Below are 18,947 nucleotides of genomic sequence, written 5' to 3'. Positions count from 1 at the left end.
TCTCAGTGTCATTTCCCCTTTTTCTTGCTTCTAGCTCCTCCGGGAACTTATTGAACGCAAAACCACTTCCTTGGATCCCAATGACCAAGTGGCAATGGGCAGGTAAGGTTATGGGCCTTGAACAAGGGAGAGAGGCTCTGCATTCAGATCCTTTTTTTCCCCCTAATAATTTTTAATTTATTTCAAAGATAAGTTGTTGTTGTTGTTTTTAAAAAACCTACATAAACAAAAATGCAAAGATTACAAACAAAACAACAACAATAATAATAATTATTATTATTATTAATAATAATAATAATAAATAATGATGATGATGATAATAATAAATAATGATTATTATTATTATTATTATTATTATTATTATTATTATTATTATTATTATAAAAATAAATGTGCACAACATGCATCAAACCAATGGTGAACATACGTTGTCCACCCTGGTTGAATGTTGACAAATATGTCTCAAATAAATCTAGTTAATCCCCCCCTTCCTTCAAATCTTTTTTGTATGGAAAGCAGTGAGGTCTAGTGGTTAGAGAACTAGGATAGAAATCAGTAAACTGAACTCTAATTCCACCTTAGGGATGAAAGCCAGCTGGGTAATTTTGGGCCAATCACCAGGAGATAGTGAGTTCTAGTTACACCTTAAACCTGGATGTCAGTTGGGTGACTTTGGGCCAATCACCAGGAGGCAGTAGGTTCTAGTCCATCCTTAGACCTGAATGCCAGTTGTGTGACTTTGGGCCAATCACCAGGAGGCAGTAGGTTCTAGTCCCTCCTTAGACGTGAATGCCAGTTTGGTAACTTAGGGCCAATCACCAGGAGGCAGTAAGTTCTAGTCCCACCTTAGACATGAATATCAATTGGGTAACTTAGGGCCAATCACCAGGAGGCAGTAAGTTCTAGTCCCACCTTAGACATGAATGCCAGTTGGGTGATTTGGGCCAATCACCAGGAGGCAGTAAGTTCTAGACCCACCTTAGACATGAATGCCAGTTGGGTGATTTGGGCCAATCACCAGGAGGCAGTAAGTTCTAGACCCACCTTAGACATGAATGCCAGTTGGGTGATTTGGGCCAATCACCAGGAGGCTCTGAGTTCTAGTCCTGCCTTGGGAATGAAAACCGGTTGGGTAACTTTGGGCCAGTCACTCTCTTTCAACCCAATTTACATCACACGGTTGTTGTTGCGGGGAAAACACAAGTAGGAAGGAACACTGGGTATGTTCACTGTCTTGAGCTATTCATAGAAATCATATAAGGCACAAAATCTAAAATAAATAAGAATAACGCTCTCTCCCACTCCCACCTCCTCACTGGAATGTACTTGGTCCTTGGTAATTTGCTTGTCGTTATATTTTATGTTGTTGCTATTTATTATACTAACTTGCCTTCAATATTAATTATGAGCCCCCGTCAGAACCGATGTGGGAAGGAGACAGAGATGAATGAAGAGAAGAGAAGCAAATATCCAGGACCAGGCAACTTTTTTAAAAATGGGAGTTGGGAGATGGTAGACTACAGCAGTCTTGGCCCCTTTAAGCTGGAGGACTTCAACTCCCAGAATTCCCCAGCCAGCAAGGCTAAAGTAAAATTATTATTTATTAGTATTATTATTGATTAGATTTGGATGCCGCCCCTCTCCGCAGACTCGGGTCGGCTCACAACAGTGATAAAAACAATACATGGTAACAAATCTAATAATTAAAATCTAAAATAACGGTTTTACATTAAAAAGTCTAAAAAGAAAAAAACCCAATATATAAAATACATACACACAGTCATATCATGCACAAAACTACATAGGCAAGAGGGGGATGCCTCAGTTCCCCCAAGCCTGACGACAGAGGTGGGTTTTAAGGAGTTTACAAAAGGCAAGGAGGGTGGGGGCAGTCCTAATCTCTAGGGGGAGTTGATTCCAGAGGGTCGGAGCCGCCACAGAGAAACATAGAAACATAGAAGTCTGACGGCAGAAAAAGACCTCTAGTCTGCCCTTATACTATTTTCTGTATTTTATCTTAGGATGGATATATGTTTATCCCAGGCATGTTTAAATTCAGTTACTGTGGATTTATCTACCACGTCTGCTGGAAGTTTGTTCCAAGGATCTACTACTCTTTCAGTAAAATAATATTTTCTCATGTTGCTTTTGATCTTTCCCCCAACTAACTTCAGATTGTGTCCCCTTGTTCTTGTGTTCACTTTCCTATTAAAAACACTTCCCTCCTGAACCTTATTTAACCCTTTAATATATTTAAATGTTTCGATCATGTCCCCCCTTTTCCTTCTGTCCTCCAGACTATACAGATTGAGTTCATTAAGTCTTTCCTGATACGTTTTATGCTTAAGACCTTCCACCATTCTTGTAGCCCGTCTTTGGACCCGTTCAATTTTGTCAATATCTTTTTGTAGGTGAGGTCTCCAGAACTGAACACAGTATTCCAAATGTGGTCTCACCAGCATTCTATATAGCGGGATCATAATCTCCCTCTTCCTGCTTGTTATACCTCTAGCTATGCAGCCAAGCATCCTACTTGCTTTCCCTACCGCCTGACTGCACTGTTCACCCATTTTGAGACTGTCAGAAATCATTACCCCTAAATCCTTTTCTTTTGAAGTATTTGCTAACACAGAACTGTCAATACAATACTCAGATTGAGGATTCCTTTTCCCCAAGTGCATTATTTTACATTTGGAAACATTAAACTGCAGTTTCCATTGCTTTGACCATTTATCTAGTAAAGCTAAATCATTTACCATATTACAGACCCCTCCAGGAATATCAACCCTATTGCACACTTTAGAGTCATCGGCAAATAGGCAAACTTTCCCTACCAAACCTTCCCCTATGTCACTCACAAACATATTAAAAAGAATAGGACCCAGAACAGACCCTTGTGGCACACCGCTTGTAACCAGAGAAGGCTCTTCCCCTGGGGCCCACCAGACGACATTGTTTAGTCGACAGTACCCGGAGAAGACCAACTCTGTGGGACCTAACCGGCCGCTGGGATTCGTGTGGCAGAAGGCGGTCATGTCAGAAGCGCCTGTGGTGGCACGAGTGTTCTGCCAGCGAAAACGGAGCTCGGGAGGGCTGTGTGCATTTTGGCTGGCATAGGCACCCTGGGCCAGATCTAAGCACCCCGTGGGCCGGATCCAGGCCTTGAGTTTTACATCCCTGGTTTGACCATTCACAATCGTTTCTGGAGCTGAGTGTCCTGATTAATGATTAAAGCAACATTTTGAACATGGTGTTTATAAATTGTTCAGAACTCAGTTTTTCGGCCATCCTGCAAATATCTCTCTCTCTCTCTCTCTCTCTCTCTCTCTCTCTCTCTCTCTCTCACTCCCACTCTCTCTCATTCTTGTTCTCTCACTCTCTCTCTCTCACTCTCTCACTCTCTCACTCTCGTTCTCTTTTACTCTCTCTCTCTCACTCTCTCTCTCACTCTCTCTCTCACTCACTCTCTCACTCTCTTTCTCTCTCACTCACTCTCTCACTCACTCTCGTTCTCTCTCACTCTCTCTCTCACTCACTCTCTCTCTCTCTCACTCACTCTCTCACTCTCTTTCTCTCACTCCCATTCTCTCTCACTCACTCTCTCTCACTCACTCTCTCTCTCTCACTCACTCTCTTTCTCTCTCACTCCCACTCTCTCTCACTCTCGTTCTCTTTCACTCTCTCTCTCTCTCACTCTCTCTCTCACTCACTCTCTCTCACTCTCTCTCTCACTCTCTCTCACTCACTCACTCTCACTCTCTCTCTCTCACTCTCTCTCTCTCACTCTCTCTCACTCACTCACTCTCACTCTTTCTCTCTCACTCACTCTCTCTCTCACTCTCACTCTCTTTCTCACTCACTCTCTCTCACTCTCTCTCTCTCACTCTCTCTCTCACTCTCTCTCACTCTCTCTCTCTCTCACTCTCTCTCTCTCACTCTCTCTCTCTCTCTCTCTCTCTGGTTCTGGTGCATCACTTTGACATTTGGGTCAAGGAGAGAAATAGGACAGATGTTTTTAAAAGTTTCTTTTTTACCTTCAGTTTTGCGCCCAAGAGTAAAACCGCGAAGAAAGAGGAATTGTAATTACAAACATTTTTATTTTAAGACTCCAAATGGCACTGCTTTCATCTGATTTACTTGTTGGGGAGCCCCGGATCAGGGAGGCAAATCTCAAAATCCAATTACCGCAATCTTAATATAATCTTAATTGCTGTAATCTATTTTATTGTAAAGTCAGATAAATGTGCAGTGTAATAACTGCTTAAGTGCAGGGGGTGTTTTGGGTCGCCGTCCCATTAAATTATAGCCGAGTGAAGTAACCCAAGCTATTCCAGCCAAACCACCAAAATATATTTGACACCTAGCACCCAAAGCTCAGGTAATATTTTAAGAAGAGTGAAATCATTTTTCCAGCACACCTGGGCTTTTTCTAAGGCATCTAGTAGGGTTTTTTGTTTTTGTTTTTCCAGCAGTGAGTTGCTGTTTTAGCCCTTGGAATCTCTTTTTAAAAAAAAATCATTTTGGGTTTCCTTTATCACTTTTCTATGTATTAGCCAGTGGCTGATATTAAATAAATATCCTTAATTAAACGAGGGTTTTTTAGAAACATAGAAGACTGACGGCAGAAAAAGACCTCATGGTCCATCTAGTCTGCCCTTATACTATTTCCTGTATTTTATCTTACAATGGATATATGTTTATCCCAGGCATGTTTAAATTCAGTTACTGTGGATTTTAAAAGGTATATCGTTTGGTATGTCGTTTGGCGGGACCCAGGGAAAGAGCCTTCTCTGTGGCGGCCCCGACCCTTTGGAACCAACTCCCCCCAGATATCAGAGTTGCCCCCACCCTCCTTGCCTTTCGTAAGCTCCTTAAAACCCACCTCTGTCGTCAGGCATGGGGGAATTGAGACTTTCCCTTCCCCCTAGGCTTATAAAATGTATGCATGGTATGTCAGTATGTATGATTGGTTTCTTAAATTGGTTTTTTTTAAATTAACTTAAATATTAGATTTGTTTACATTGTATTATTGTTGTTGTTAGCCGCCCCGAGTCTACGGAGAGGGGCGGCATACAAATCTGATAAATAAATAAATAAATAAATAAATAAATAAATAATACTGGAAGTTTTAAAGCAGATATTGGGTAACCATCTGTCTGAAGTATCGTAGGGCTTCCTGCGTAAGCAGGGGGTTGGACTACAAAACCTCCAAGGTCCCTACCAACTCTGTTGTTGTTGTTGTTGTGATGATGATGATTGATGATTATTATTATTATATATTGTGGGGTGGGGTATTTTTCTGCCCAAGCTACGGACCACAAAGAACACAACACACACAAAGTCTGTACAAACAGTAGTTTACTAATGAGCTTTCTTTATTTTATTAATTGGATTTATATATCTTAGTAGTCGTCACACACAAATACAGTTTAAAGCAGTCTTTTCTGAACACCGGCTATTCATTCAACTTGATTAACAGCCAGCACAAGTCCACGAAATAATAACTCGATGCTGAATAAACAGTCTTGTAGATATCTGCAATCTTACAGTGGTTGGCAAAATGCCCAGAAGCAATTTGCAGGAAAAAAACGAAGAGAGAGAGGCGAACAGAGTCAAGACATGAAGGAATATTAACAAAGTTGTTTCCTGCAAATTGGCTCCTTCATCCTCATCCCTTAAATAGGCTAGGGGAGTGGCCAATTAGGCCCAAGACTTACTCCCGAGGAATCATTCCTGCCTTTTGGCAGCTCTGCATGCCCATGAGAATAGGCTCCTTCTCTTTTCCTTGTCACTGATAGAAACATAGAAATATAGAAGACTGATGGCAGAAAAAGACCTCATGGTCCATCTAGTCTGCCCTTATACTATTTTCTGTATTTTATCTTAGGATGGATATATGTTTATCCCAGGCATGTTTAAATTCAGTTACTGTGGATTTACCAACCATGTCTGCTGGAAGTTTGTTCCAACGATCTACTACTCTTTCAGTAAAATAATATTTTCTCTTGTTGCTTTTGATCTTTCCCCCAACTAACTTCAGATTGTGCCCCCTTGTTCATGTGTTCACTTTCCTATTTAACCCTTTAACATATTTAAATGTTTTGATCATGTCCCCCCTTTTCCTTCTGTCTTCCAGACTATACAGATTGAGTTCATTAAGTCTTTCCTGATATGTTTTATGCTTAAGACCTTCCACCATTCTTGTAGCCCGTCTTTGGACCCGTTCAATTTTGTCAATATCTTTTTGTAGGTGAGGTCTCCAGAACTGAACACAGTACTCCAAATGTGGTCTCACCAGCGCTCTATATAAGGGGATCACAATCTCCCTCTTCCTGCTTGTTATACCTCTAGCTATGCAGCCAAGCATCCTACTTGCCTTTCCTACCGCCCGACCACACTGCTCACCCATTTTGAGACTGTCAGAAATCGCTACCCCTAAATCCTTCTCTTCTGTATCTGTATTTTATCTGTATTTTATCTTAGGATGGATATATGTTTATCCCAGGCATGTTTAAATTCAGTTACTGTGGATTTATCAACCATGTCTGCTGGAAGTTTGTTCCAAGGATCTACTACTCTTTCAGTAAAATAATATTTTCTCATGTTGCTTTTGATCTTTCCCCCAACTAACTTCAGATTGTGTCCCCTTGTTCTTATACCGCTTCATAGTGCTTTTATAGCCCTCTCTAAGTGGTTTACAGAGTCAACATATTGCCCCTAATAATCTGGGTCCTCATTTTACCTACCCTAGAAGGGTGGAAGCTTGAGTCAACCTTGAGTGGTTGAGATCTGAACTGCAGAGCACAGATAGTCCTCAACTTGCGACCATAATGGAGCCTGACCCAATTTTACCATCTCTTTTTTTTTTTTTTGCGGCCTATTAAATGAATGTTTAAGTTTAAGTTTTATTAGATTTGTATGCCGCCCCTCTCCGAAGACTCGGGGCAGCTCACAACAACAGCAATACAATATACAAAGTACAAATCCAATATAAGTTAAAAGCAATTTAAAACCCATAAATATTAAAAAAAAAACAATCATTACTACACAATCACACTATTTTCATATATTACAGTCAGAAAAAAGGTGGTGCTGTGGGGACAAGATAGTTATTCCCCCCATGCCTGGTGACATAGATAGGTCTTCAACATCTTGCGGAAGGCGAGAAGAGTAGGGGCAATTCGAATGATTCCAGAGGGCCAGGGCTGCCACAGAGAAGGCTCTTCCCCTAGGTCCCGCCAAACGGCATTGTTTAGTCGACGGGACCCAGAGAAGGCCAACTCTGTGGGACCTGATTGGCCGCTGGGATTCGTGCGGCAGAAGGTGGGCCCGGAGGTATTCTGGTCCGATGCCATGTAGGGCTTTATAGGTCATTACCCGCACTTTGAATTGTGACCGGAAACTGATCGGCAACCAGTGCAGGCCGCGAAGTATTGGCGAAACGTGGGCAGATCTTGGAAGCCCCACGATAGCTCTCGCGGCCGCATTCTGCACGTTCTGAAGTTTCCGAACACTTTTCAAAGGAAGCCCCTGTCCTAAAGTGAAACCATTGTTCAGTCCCAGCCATTTCACCCAAAACCATAAACGAATGTCAGTTTTTAACAAATCCACCATAAAATATAGTCATGTGACCATAGGCCGCTGAAAATGGCCGTAGACTCAAGTCTGTTGCCAAGCAACCAACATGCAGTCACATGACCATGGGAGGGAGTGGCTGTCAGAACTTTGGAACTGGATTGTTAAGTCTTCCCAAAGGAGATCCGTCATAAATTTGAAGCGGTCATATATCAAGGACTACCTCTACCATGAAAGTACCTCGGAAGATGGAGGCAGCAGCTGATGGGTTTGTTGGTTTCGGGTTTTGTGGGATTGCAATATTTTGAGAAGAAGCCGTTTCCATGTTGTGCAACCCAAATGCCACCCTGTCGTTCTGTTTCCGTAGGCAGTGGCTGGCTATCCAGAAATTGAGGAGTAAAATTCGGAAGAAAGTGGACACCAAGGCCAGTAAAGGAAGGAAAATCCGGTGTGTAGAAAGAGGCGCGGTGTTTTCTGTTCCCTTAACTTCCAGATTCCACCACCCCCTTTCATAAATATATATTAAAAAACCCTTATAGTAAAATAATCACACAATCCATTCAAACCATACACAAACCAAGATATTTGGGAGATATGTCCGTTTCCCCATGCCTGGCTACAAAGATGAATTTTCAATAACTTACGAAAGGCGAGGAGGGTGGGGGCAATTCTAATCTCCGGGGGGAGCTGATTCCAGAAGGGCGGGGCCGCCACAGAGAAGGCTCTTGCCCTGGGTCCCGCCAGGAGACATTGTTTAGTCGAAGGGACCTGGAGAAGGCCAAATCTGTGGGACCTAATTGTGTATAAGGAACCTTTCATTACCCAACTAGGTAGTACTACCAGTGTTAAAAGGGATTCAGGTTTGCAAAATTGAAGTTGTGGTAGGTAACTGATGATGTTACATAGTTGGGTCATAAAACAACTGAAAGAGAGCATCAAGGATTCCTTCTCCTCCACCACCACCTCCTCTTCCTTCTCTTTTCCATAAATCCCATTCTCCGTACTGAAGGAGCGGGTCCAGCAGTCACATGGGTTGCTCACGTCCAATCCGATGGAACTGAGCCTAGTATTAAAAAAGCTTGCCGGATCCGCCCCTTCCCCAGAATTCGCTCAGTTCGCATATCCTGCGGTTGTATTGTGATAGCTCGTTCAACATTCTAACACCTTCCCTTCGATCTTTCCTTCAAAAAATAGTAAGATTATTGTCTTTATTTATTACTTGCACCATTGCGCCAGCCGTTTAAAGGAAAAAAGTAAAAAAGCGGCTCGGTTTGTCCCTTAGGAGAAGTTGCGGTTTCGTTTTCCCCCGGCGGTTTTGCCGGTTACGATTCCTGCGGCCGCTAGTGGATTCTTCTAATCCCTTGGCCCGGAGGTCCTGGTGCAAGTATTTATCGATTTCATTATTGATTATTTATCGTTTAAATATATTTAAGGGCTTAAAAAATACCTCCTGCGGAGTGAGACGCCTTCCAGTCTCCTGGACTTAGTCGATCGCTTTTCCCTTAAGAAATTCTACTGAGCGATCTTTTCGGCGCGAAGGCCTTCGCGCCCTTTTTTAAATCTAGGCCTCTCGTGTTGGCCTCCTGCCAGCCGCGTAGGCCTCAGTCCACCGCGTGGATCCCGGAGCGGGCCTTGGGGGTCCCAGGCTAAATTCTCCACCGGCTAAGCCTCCAACCAGAGTGCCTTGGTTTACTTAATTATTAAGTTTAGGGAGGCTGGCCCCGCTGGATTTGGGGGCACGAACTCTGGGTTTGCCCAGATTGTCCTCACTCTTCAGCAGCTTCGAGGCCTCGAAGCAGGATCCATTCCTCTTGGGAAGTCCTTGAAATTCTTCTCCTTATTAGTTAATTATTGGCTCAGCCTTGTCTTCTGTTAATTGTCAGACTATGGCTTCTTTTCCCAAGAGAGGCACAACTAAAGGTCCCAGAGAGGCCAGGCCTACTGGCGATGAGATTACTAGCATCCCCCAGGCCTCTTCCTCCTCTTCTCCAGGGGCCCGCCCCCCGACCAAGGTCACCAGGGCCGAGAAGAGAAGGGACCTAGCCCTACAAAAAATTCATGACAAATCAGCAAAACGTTTGAAAGTGCAGGCCCAAGTAATCAGTAGTCAAGACCCCCCAGAGGCCTCTAGCCTGCCTCCTTCTGGGGTCCCTGTGTTATCTCTGGATGAGCCAAACCTAGACAGACCCCAACCTAACCTATGGGGCATAGGTCCAGAGGAACCAGATATTATTGAAGATTCCCCCCAGCCAGGATCCTCCCAGGCCTTTAGGGATTCTTCTGCCTTTTCTGCTGATATTTCCAATTTACCTCCTGAGTTCCAGTCTATTTTTGCTGTGTTGTCCAAAGCCATTGATGCCAAACTCTCCACCATCAATGCTCTTCCTCTACCTCTTCCTCCTTCTCGTCCCTCCCGCCCCTTGGGTTCTTCCCCAGCGGTCAGAGCTCCTATTCAGGATGATTCAGATTCCTCCCAGGATGAATACGAGGAGATGGAGGATGATGAGGACCCCTTCCAGGGATTATCTGATGATGAGGAATCCCAAATAAAGGTTCCCCCTCCAGTTACTATTTTCCCCTCTCAATTATTCAAATCTCTTCTCCTCAAAGCTAGAATTTCTACGGGATTAGCGGCCCAGGAGAAACAAGCCTCCACTTCCACTGATCCCCCGGAGGAGAATTTACCTTACTTCACAGAGGAACAGGAGGATAACGAGGTAATTCCTATGCCTAAATTGTTTAAAGATGCCTTACTCAAACAGTGGGAATTTCCAGCCTCTGGCCTTAATCCCTCCACCAAGGACAGAAAGTTGTACAAACTTTCCTCTTCCTATGAGGATCTTCTATCCTTTCCTAAACCGGATGAACCTGTCAAGATTCTTCACTCGGCAGCGGCTGTGCCAGGAGAGGCGGAGGAAGTCCTCCGCCCAGAGGACAAGCGCATTGAGCAAATGCTCAAAAGGGGATTCACCTCTGATTCCTGGGCCATTAAAAGTTCTGCAGCGGCTTCCTTTTTTTCCAGAGCCATGCTGCTGTGGCTTCGCCAACTGCAACAGCATATTCCTCCCGATGACTTGAGAGGTCAACAAGACTTCAACAAGGTCTTTGCAGCTGCCCAGTACGTGGCTGATGCCACTTTGCAATCTACTAGATTTTCTGCTAAGTCTATTGCAGCTTCTACAACGGCAAGAAGACTCCTTTGGATTCGCCCTTGGCAAGCGGGAGTTCGCCAAAAGTGGCAGTTATCCCAGGGCCCCTTGAAGCGCGACCTGCTCTTCGGTGATCTTCTGGATCCACTCCTCACGGAAACCACGGACAAGAAGAAAGTTTTGGGTCCAACCACTAAAAAGGCTACCAAAACGCAGTCCTTTCGTCGCCCAGGGCGCCAGCAAGACCAAGCGGCGTCCTATCAGAGGTCTCCAGGTCAGTATTCCCCCCGCTTTCGTTCCCAAGGTAGGAACTCCAGGGGTAGAGGGTTTCGCTTCCAAAGGGGAGCTTCATCTAACAGGGCTTCAAAGAAACCTAGATGGTAACCTTTCCTCTATTCCCATAGGGGGTCGCCTAGCTCATTTCGCCTCTAATTGGCGTTTCACCTCCAAAGACCCTTGGGTCATTGACACTGTTCAAACAGGTCTTCTTTTAGAATTTGTTTCTCCTCCCCCAAGACGTTTTATTTCCTGCCCTTCTCCCAGGTCATCCTCTGATTGTAACCGTATGGAGGAGGCCATTTCTCATCTATTGTCCATCAGAGCCATTCAACCGGTCCCTTCCGATCAGAGGGGCCTAGGTTTTTACTCCATTTTATTTATGGTTCCAAAGTCCTCCGGAGGTTGGAGAGCTATTTTGGATTTAAAGAAACTAAACCTATTCATCAAATATAGGAAGTTTAAGATGCACTCCTTGCCTTCTATTTTGGCCGCCATCCACTCGGGAGATTTCATGTCTTCCTTGGACCTCACTGAGGCCTACCTTCACATTCCTATAGCCAAATGCCACAGAAAATTTTTACGTTTTTCTTTTCAAGGCAGGCACTTCCAGTATAGGGCGATGCCTTTTGGCCTCTCCTCGGCCCCTCGGGTCTTTACAAAACTCTTGGGGTCCCTGGCGGCCTATATCCGGGCGTTTCCCATTCACATTTTATGTTATCTTGATGATATTTTGATTCATGGGAACTCCCTAGAGAAAGTGAAAACAGACCTTTCTGTTACCATGTCAGTCCTTCAGGACCATGGATTTTCCATCAATTTTGATAAAAGTCATCTCCAACCTTCCACATCCATTGCTCACCTGGGATCCATTATTGATTCAGAATCCTCCCAGGTGTTTCTCTCTCCCGAGAGAAAACTCAGTATAGTGGAGTTAATTTCTAAGATTTTATCTAACTCTTCAGTATCCATAGTCACTCTATCTTCCCTTTTGGGGAAGATGGTGTCATGCATAGGCATCATTCCCTGGGCTCGCCTTCATGCTAGGGAACTCCAGTGGCTCCTGTTACCTTTTCAGAGATCGGGGCACAGCAACTCAAATCGACGCATTGTCATCCCACTGAGTGTTCGCAGATCCTTCAAGTGGTGGAAGTCTCCGGCCATGGACAAAGGATCCCCGTTCAGGTGCCCGGATCAATTTGTCATCACCACAGATGCCAGTCTATCGGGATGGGGCGCCCACGCCCAGGGGATGATAGCCCAGGGCACGTGGTCCCCGGAGGAAGCTTCCAGGCCAATCAATTGGCTAGAGTTAAGAGCCGTTTCCCTGGCGCTGAAGCATTTCTCTCCTCGCATTCCCAACCGGCACGTTCTCATTCTCACCGACAACATTGCCACAAAAAGCCATATCTGCAGACAGGGGGGCACGAGATCCAAGGCTCTCATGAGGGAGGCCCTCAAGTTGGGCCTTTGGGCGGAAAAACATCTCCAGTCGCTCCTAGCCGATCACATCTCCGGGAGCCTCAACGTCCAGGCGGATTGGCTATCCCGAGCAACGATAGACCCAGGAGAGTGGAACCTCCATCAAGACCTGTTCCATCAAATCACCCTCAGATTCGGCCTACCAGTCCTGGATCTCTTCGCGACCAATGCGAACGCCCAACTCCCTCGCTTCTATGCCAGATTTCCATCCCCGGGAGCGGAAGCAATCAATGCCCTCCGGAGTCCATGGCCTCCAGGCCTACTCTACGCATTTCCTCCAATTCCAATCCTCCCGGACGTGATTCACAAGGTCCTCACCGAGAGGGCCCGAGTAATCTTAATCGCCCCTCATTGGCCCCGCCGGCCCTGGTTCGCGGATCTCCAACAGCTGTCCGTCCAGGACCCTTGGCGACTCCCCGTTTCGGGGGATATGCTGCGGCAGGGGGCCTCTTTCCATCCAGACCCGGAGTGGTTCCACCTCACCGCCTGGCTGTTATCAGGAGAGATTTAGAACTGCGTGGCCATGACCCCGATTCAGTGGAGGTCATCTTAAAGGCCAGAAGGGGCTCGACCAATCGAATCTATGACCACACGTGGTCCAAATTTCACCAGTGGTGTCTACAGGAAGGTTTCTCCCCTCTGTGCATCCCCATACACAGAATTATTTCCTTCCTTATGCAAGGCTTCCATAAAGGGCTTTCCACCAGCACCCTCCGGCGTCATCTGGCAGCCATTTCATCTGTCCTGGGGGGCCCCCGCAGACAGCCTCTCCGATCCTTCCCTGAAGTTCAGGAATTCCTCAAGGGCATAGCCAACCTCAGACCTTCCAAGGTCCACAGGTATCCATCCTGGGATTTGCCACGGGTTCTCCATTCCCTCACGCAGGCTCCATACGAACCCCTAAAATCGGCATCCCTCAGGTACCTATCCTTTAAGGTAGCTTTCCTGGTGGCTATTACCTCTGCCCGACGCATTTCGGAGCTGGCTGCCCTCTCAATCAGGCAGGACCTTTGTCAATTCCATCAGGACAAGGTAGTTTTGCGACTGGACCCCACCTTCTTACCCAAGGTCAGTTCCATGTTCCACAGATCTCAGGATATTGTCCTACCTTCCTTCTGCCTCCAACGAGACCATCCCTTGGCAATTAGATGGCACACCCTGGATCTCATCAGAGCGCTGAGAATATATATCCAACGCACAGGACCCTTTCGAAGGTCAGAAGCTCTTTTTGTAGCCTATCATCCCAGAGTCATGGGGGCCTAAGTGTCTTCAACAGTACTGGGCCGTTGGATCAGAGGGACTATATCTAAGGCCTATGAGTCGGCCTCCCTCTCCGTTCCAAGGAACATCACAGCGCATTCCACCAGGAGCGCGGCCACCTCGGCCGCTTGGGCGACTCAAGCCCCGTTGGAGGAGGTCTGCAAAGCAGCCACTTGGGCCTCGCCAAATTCCTTCATCAGGCACTACAAGATTGATTCTTACGCTTCAGCGGACGCTGCCTTCGGCAGAAGGGTACTCCAATCCGTTATCTCACACGATAGCAATCTAATCCCACCCTAGGGACCATCTATTGGGTATGTCCCATGTGACTGCTGGACCCGCTCCTTCAGTACGGAGAATAGGCGTTGATTGCTTACCTGAACGCCTCTTCTCGTACGGTGAGCGGGTACAGCAGTCACTTCCCGCCCTTGTATGTGTCTTCTTTACCTTTCTATACCTTTCTTCCTCTAACAATGAGAGTTGAACACTACAGAGCTTCACAACTGAGCCTAGTCTATGGATTCGCGAATTCTGGGGAAGGGGCGGATCCGGCAAGCTTTTTTAATACTAGGCTCAGTTCCATCGGATTGGACGTGAGCAACCCATGTGACTGCTGTACCCGCTCACCGTACGAGAAGAGGCGTTCAGGTAAGCAATCAACGCCTATTCTCTTCTAGACCTGATGATGTTACATAGCTGGGTGATGAAACATCTGCAAGAAGATTATAGAACAAAAAGTAGAACTAAAACTGCAATTGTTTTTGTTAGAGATAATAAAAGGAAAGCTAAATAAAAATAATCAATATCTTATACTACATATAACGACAGCAGCTAGAGTTATTTACACCCAACATTGGAAATCCGAAGCAGCCCCTTCAAGCACAATGGTAATTAAAAAGATATTAGAATGTGCTGAAATGAATAAATTAACTTTGGAAATACATGACAGAGAGGAAGCGGGATTTTATAAAGTATGGAACAAATGGTATAGTTGGCTGGAACATAAACGTAAAATTAATAGATAATGGCGTGACAATAAATAAATCAAAACAGGGATGGATATTTGTATTTTATCTATATAGACTCGTGAAAACAAGACGATGGGTGGATATAGTTAGATGTTAGAAATTAAGAAGAAATTATATATAGGACTTAGGAAATATACGAATAAATATAAGTTAAAGAGTAAGAGATATTTAAAAAATTATATGTACACCAATATGGTATGCTGTAAAATGAATTTCTTTGGTATATGGTGTTATGTTACGTTACATTATGCTGTTTTTGAATGTGTGGTTTGTATTTAATGTTTTTTAATACTGTTTAATAAAAACTATTTAAAAAGAAAAAAGAAATACCTGCAAGAAAACAACAAAACTGAGAGAACCAAGGATCCCAGAGTAATTTTCCTCCTCCTGCTCCTACTTTCCACAAACCCCACTCTCTTCCAGCCCTGATGATGATGATAATAATAATAATAATAATAATAATAATAATAATAATAATAACTGGTGGGATCATAAGCCCGAAAAAGTGGTAAAAAATGAGCAAGCAAAACTACTGTGGGACTTCCGGCTTCAGACTGACCGAATTCTGAAGCATAACACACCAGACATTGTGATTGTGGAGGAAAAGAAAGTATGGATCATCGACATCGCAATCCCAGGAGACAGCAGAATTGAGGAGGAGCAGCTAGAGAAATTAGTGAAATACGAAGATCTAAAAATCGAGCTGCAACGACTCTGGCATCCCAGTGGTACTTGGCACGCTGGGCGCAATGCCAAAGGATCTCAGCGGACATTTGAAAACCATCGGAATTGACAAAATCTCCATCTGTCAATTGCAAAAGGCCGCTTTACTGGGATCGGCAAACATAATTTGCCACTACATCACACAGTCCTAGGTGCTTGGGAAGCGCCCGACTGGTGATGAAATACGAAATCCAGCATAGTGATCTCGTTTGCTGTGTTGTACTGACATAATAATAATAATAATAATAATAATAATAATAATAATAATAATTATTATTATTATTATTATTATTATTATTATTACTATTATTATTATTACTATTATTATTATTATCATTATTTATTAGATTTGTATGCCACCCCTCTCCGAGAACTCGGGGCGGTTCACAACAATAATAAACAATGTACAAATCCAATATTAATAAAATAATAATATACTGTAACCCAATCAAACCATACATAAACCAAGTAGTTAGGGGAGGTGTCAATTTCCCCATGCCTGGTGGCACAAGTGAGTTTTCAACAACTTACGAAAGGCGAGAAGGGTGGGGGCAATTCTGATCTCTGGGGGGAGTTGGTTCCAGAGGGCCGGGGCCGCCACAGAGAAGGCTCTTCCCCTGGGCCCCGCCAGATGATATTGCTGAGTCAAGGGGACCCGGAGAAGGCCAACTCTGTGGGACCTTATCAGCCGCTGGGATTCGTGTGGAAGCAGACGGTCCTGGAAGTATTCTGGTCCAATGATGTTACCTAGTTTGAAACATCTGCAAGAAAACAGCCAAACTGAGAGAACACCAAACATCCCAGAGTCCTCTTCCTCCTCCTCATCCTCTTTGCATTCCATTCTAGCCTTGATGTTGGTTATAACCTATAAAACCCTACATGGCATCGGGCCAGATTACCTACGGGACCTACTTTTGCCTCTCTTATCCCAGTGGCCGGTCAAGTCCCACAGAATCGGCCTTCTCCAGGTCCCGTCAACTAGACAATGTTGCTTGGCGGACCCAGGGGAAGATCCTTCTCTGTGGTGGCCCCGGCCCTCTGGAATCAACTCCCCCCGGAGATTCGTATTGCCCCCACCCTCCCAGCCTTTCGTAAGGCCTTAAAGACACACCTTTGCCGACAGGCCTGGGGTCGTTGAATCTTATTATTTACCCCACCCTATGGTTAAATTGATAGAAGTATGTTAGTATGAAGTGCAGTTGATTGGTTTTCAAATGAATTGGGGCTTTAGAATGTGTTTTTTCTAGTTTTACATGTTTTTAGATTTGATGGTTTTTTTTTAGTATTTTAAATGTTGGATTTATCACATGTTGTATTTGTCCTGTTGCAAGCCGCCCTGAGTCTAAGGAGAAGGGCGGTATTGAAATCTAATCTAATAATAATAATGTCCCCCCCTTTTCCTTCTGTCCTCCAGACTATACAGAAAGACTTCATGAACTCAATCTGTATAGTCTGGAGGACAGAAGGAAAAGGGGGGACATGGTCGAAACATTTAAATATGTTAAAGGGTTAAATAAGGTCCAGGAGGGAAGTGTTTTTAATAGGAAAGTGAACACAAGAACAAGGGGACACAATCTGAAGTTAGTTGGGGGAAAGATCAAAAGCAACATGAGAAAATATTATTTTACTGAAAGAGTAGTAGATCCTTGGAACAAACTTCCAGCAGACGTGGTTGGTAAATCCACAGTAACTGAATTTAAACATGCCTGGGATAAGCATATATCCATTGTAAGATAAAATACAGGAAATAGTATAAGGGCAGACTAGATGGACCATGAGGTCTTTTTCTGCCGTCAGACTTCTATGTTTCTATAATGATAATAATAATGACTTGGGAAGCATCCGACTGGTGATGAAATACGAAATCCTGCATAGTAATCTCGTTTGCTGTGTTGTACTGCTAATAATAATAATAATTATGATAATGATGATGGAGGAGGAGGAGGAGAAGGAGGAGGAGGAGAAGAAGAAGAAGAAGAAGAAGAAGAAGAAGAAGAAGAAGAAGAAGAAGAAGAAGAAGAAGAAGAAGTTGTAGTTGTAGTAGTTATCTAGTTGGCTCGTGAACCCTCTGGAGGAAAAACAGCCAAACTGAGAAAGCACCCAGGACCCCAGGGTTCAACTCAGAGCCCACAAACGTTCTCTTCCCCGAAACCCCTAATCTTAAAGCACCCTATACATTCCCCGGATGCGCCAAGCTTTCCTATGGGAAGATCTTCCTTTTAACGCCTTCTTTTTTTTTTCCCCTCTTTCCTTCCTCTGGGTCCCCTAATCCCCCCCCCTTCCTTCCAGGTATCATGTCCACAGCAAGCTGGTGAGCTTCATGGCACCCATTGACCACTGCACCATGAATGATGATGCCAGGTTAGTACGCAGTTAATTACGCTCCTGGAAGGGGCTTTGTGACAGCCTGATATTGACCTGTTCTTCAGCCTGTCACCGTCTCCCGGTTCTTTTGTATCAGCCGGCCATTTGTCACACGGCCGGGCCGCCCCTTTCGCCAGGCTAAGCCAGCTGCGTGCCGGCGCTTCCCACACTCCGGCATTGCTGGATTGCACACGGCGCTCTTTCCACAGTTCAGCCCGTGCCCTTGATATTTGCCGCTTCAGTGCTTCAGGGAGAGCCGAGTTTCCGTGCCCCCCCCCGTGCTTTTAATTCACCCCCCCTTTCCCCCCCTGCAGTTGGGGGGGGCGCTGTTTGCAGTGTGATAGCGCCTTTTGTGACATCTTAAAAGGAGAGATTTACAAGGATGTAAGCACGGGCCCCAGCAAAACGCCCGTGCCTCCAATTATTTCCAAATTCTTCCCTCCTTTTCTTTTGCCCCGGAACAGATGTTACCTGTGGTGATCCCTCTGGAATGAGATTATTTGGAGGGGGGGGGATTCCTTCTTTCTTTTCTTTCTTTCTTTTTTTTTGGGGGGGGAGGCAGGATATTGTTGCAAATTCAAGATAAACACATGCGACTCTTGTGGGCTTAGTCCGTTTAATCAAAGGCATAAAATGGATTCTAGCCCGTGAAAGCTCAAGGCATGGTGAATTATTAGGTTTTAAGGTGCCATAAGACACTTTGCGGAAGATCAGACAATAATTTCTTGGCTTAAGAGCTCTTCCTCTCCCTTCCCCTCCCTCCCTCCCTCTCCTCCACCTCTCTCTTCTCTCTTCTCTTTCTCTCCCTCTTTCACTCCCTTCTCTCTCTTCTCTCCTCTCTTCTCTTTCTCTCCCTCCCACACTCCCTTCTTTCTCTTCTCCCTCTCCTCCCTCCCTCTCTCACTTCCTCTCTCTCCCACTCTTTCCTCCTTCCCCCTCCCCTCTCCCCCTCTTCTCTTACTCCCTCCCTCCCTTTCCACCTCTTTCCCCTCTTTCTCTCCCTCCCTCCCTCTCCTCCCTCTCTTGCTTCCTCTCCTCCATCTCTCTCTTCTCTTTCTCTCCCTCTCTTCTCCTTCCCTTTCCTTTCCTC

General features: G+C 45.0%; 1 protein-coding gene across 3 annotated transcripts in view; it reads left to right on the top strand.

Annotated features, from left to right (window-relative positions):
* The window catches only part of AATF (apoptosis antagonizing transcription factor), a 141,266-nt gene that overhangs the window by 79,202 nt on the left and 43,117 nt on the right, over positions 1 to 18,947 (top strand). For all 3 annotated transcript variants that reach the window (XM_070735332.1, XM_070735331.1, XM_070735334.1), the window contains exons 9-11: positions 35 to 102; positions 7,943 to 8,023; positions 17,783 to 17,854. In XM_070735332.1, the coding sequence (XP_070591433.1) occupies positions 35 to 102; positions 7,943 to 8,023; positions 17,783 to 17,854 (221 nt within the window). The remainder of the gene's footprint in view (positions 1 to 34; positions 103 to 7,942; positions 8,024 to 17,782; positions 17,855 to 18,947) is intronic.

Source organism: Erythrolamprus reginae, chromosome 1 (genome assembly GCF_031021105.1).
Source record: "Erythrolamprus reginae isolate rEryReg1 chromosome 1, rEryReg1.hap1, whole genome shotgun sequence".
NCBI lineage: Eukaryota > Metazoa > Chordata > Lepidosauria > Squamata > Dipsadidae > Erythrolamprus > Erythrolamprus reginae.
Note: the sequence above shows the minus strand (reverse complement) of the source record. Positions and strands in the feature narration are given on the sequence as shown.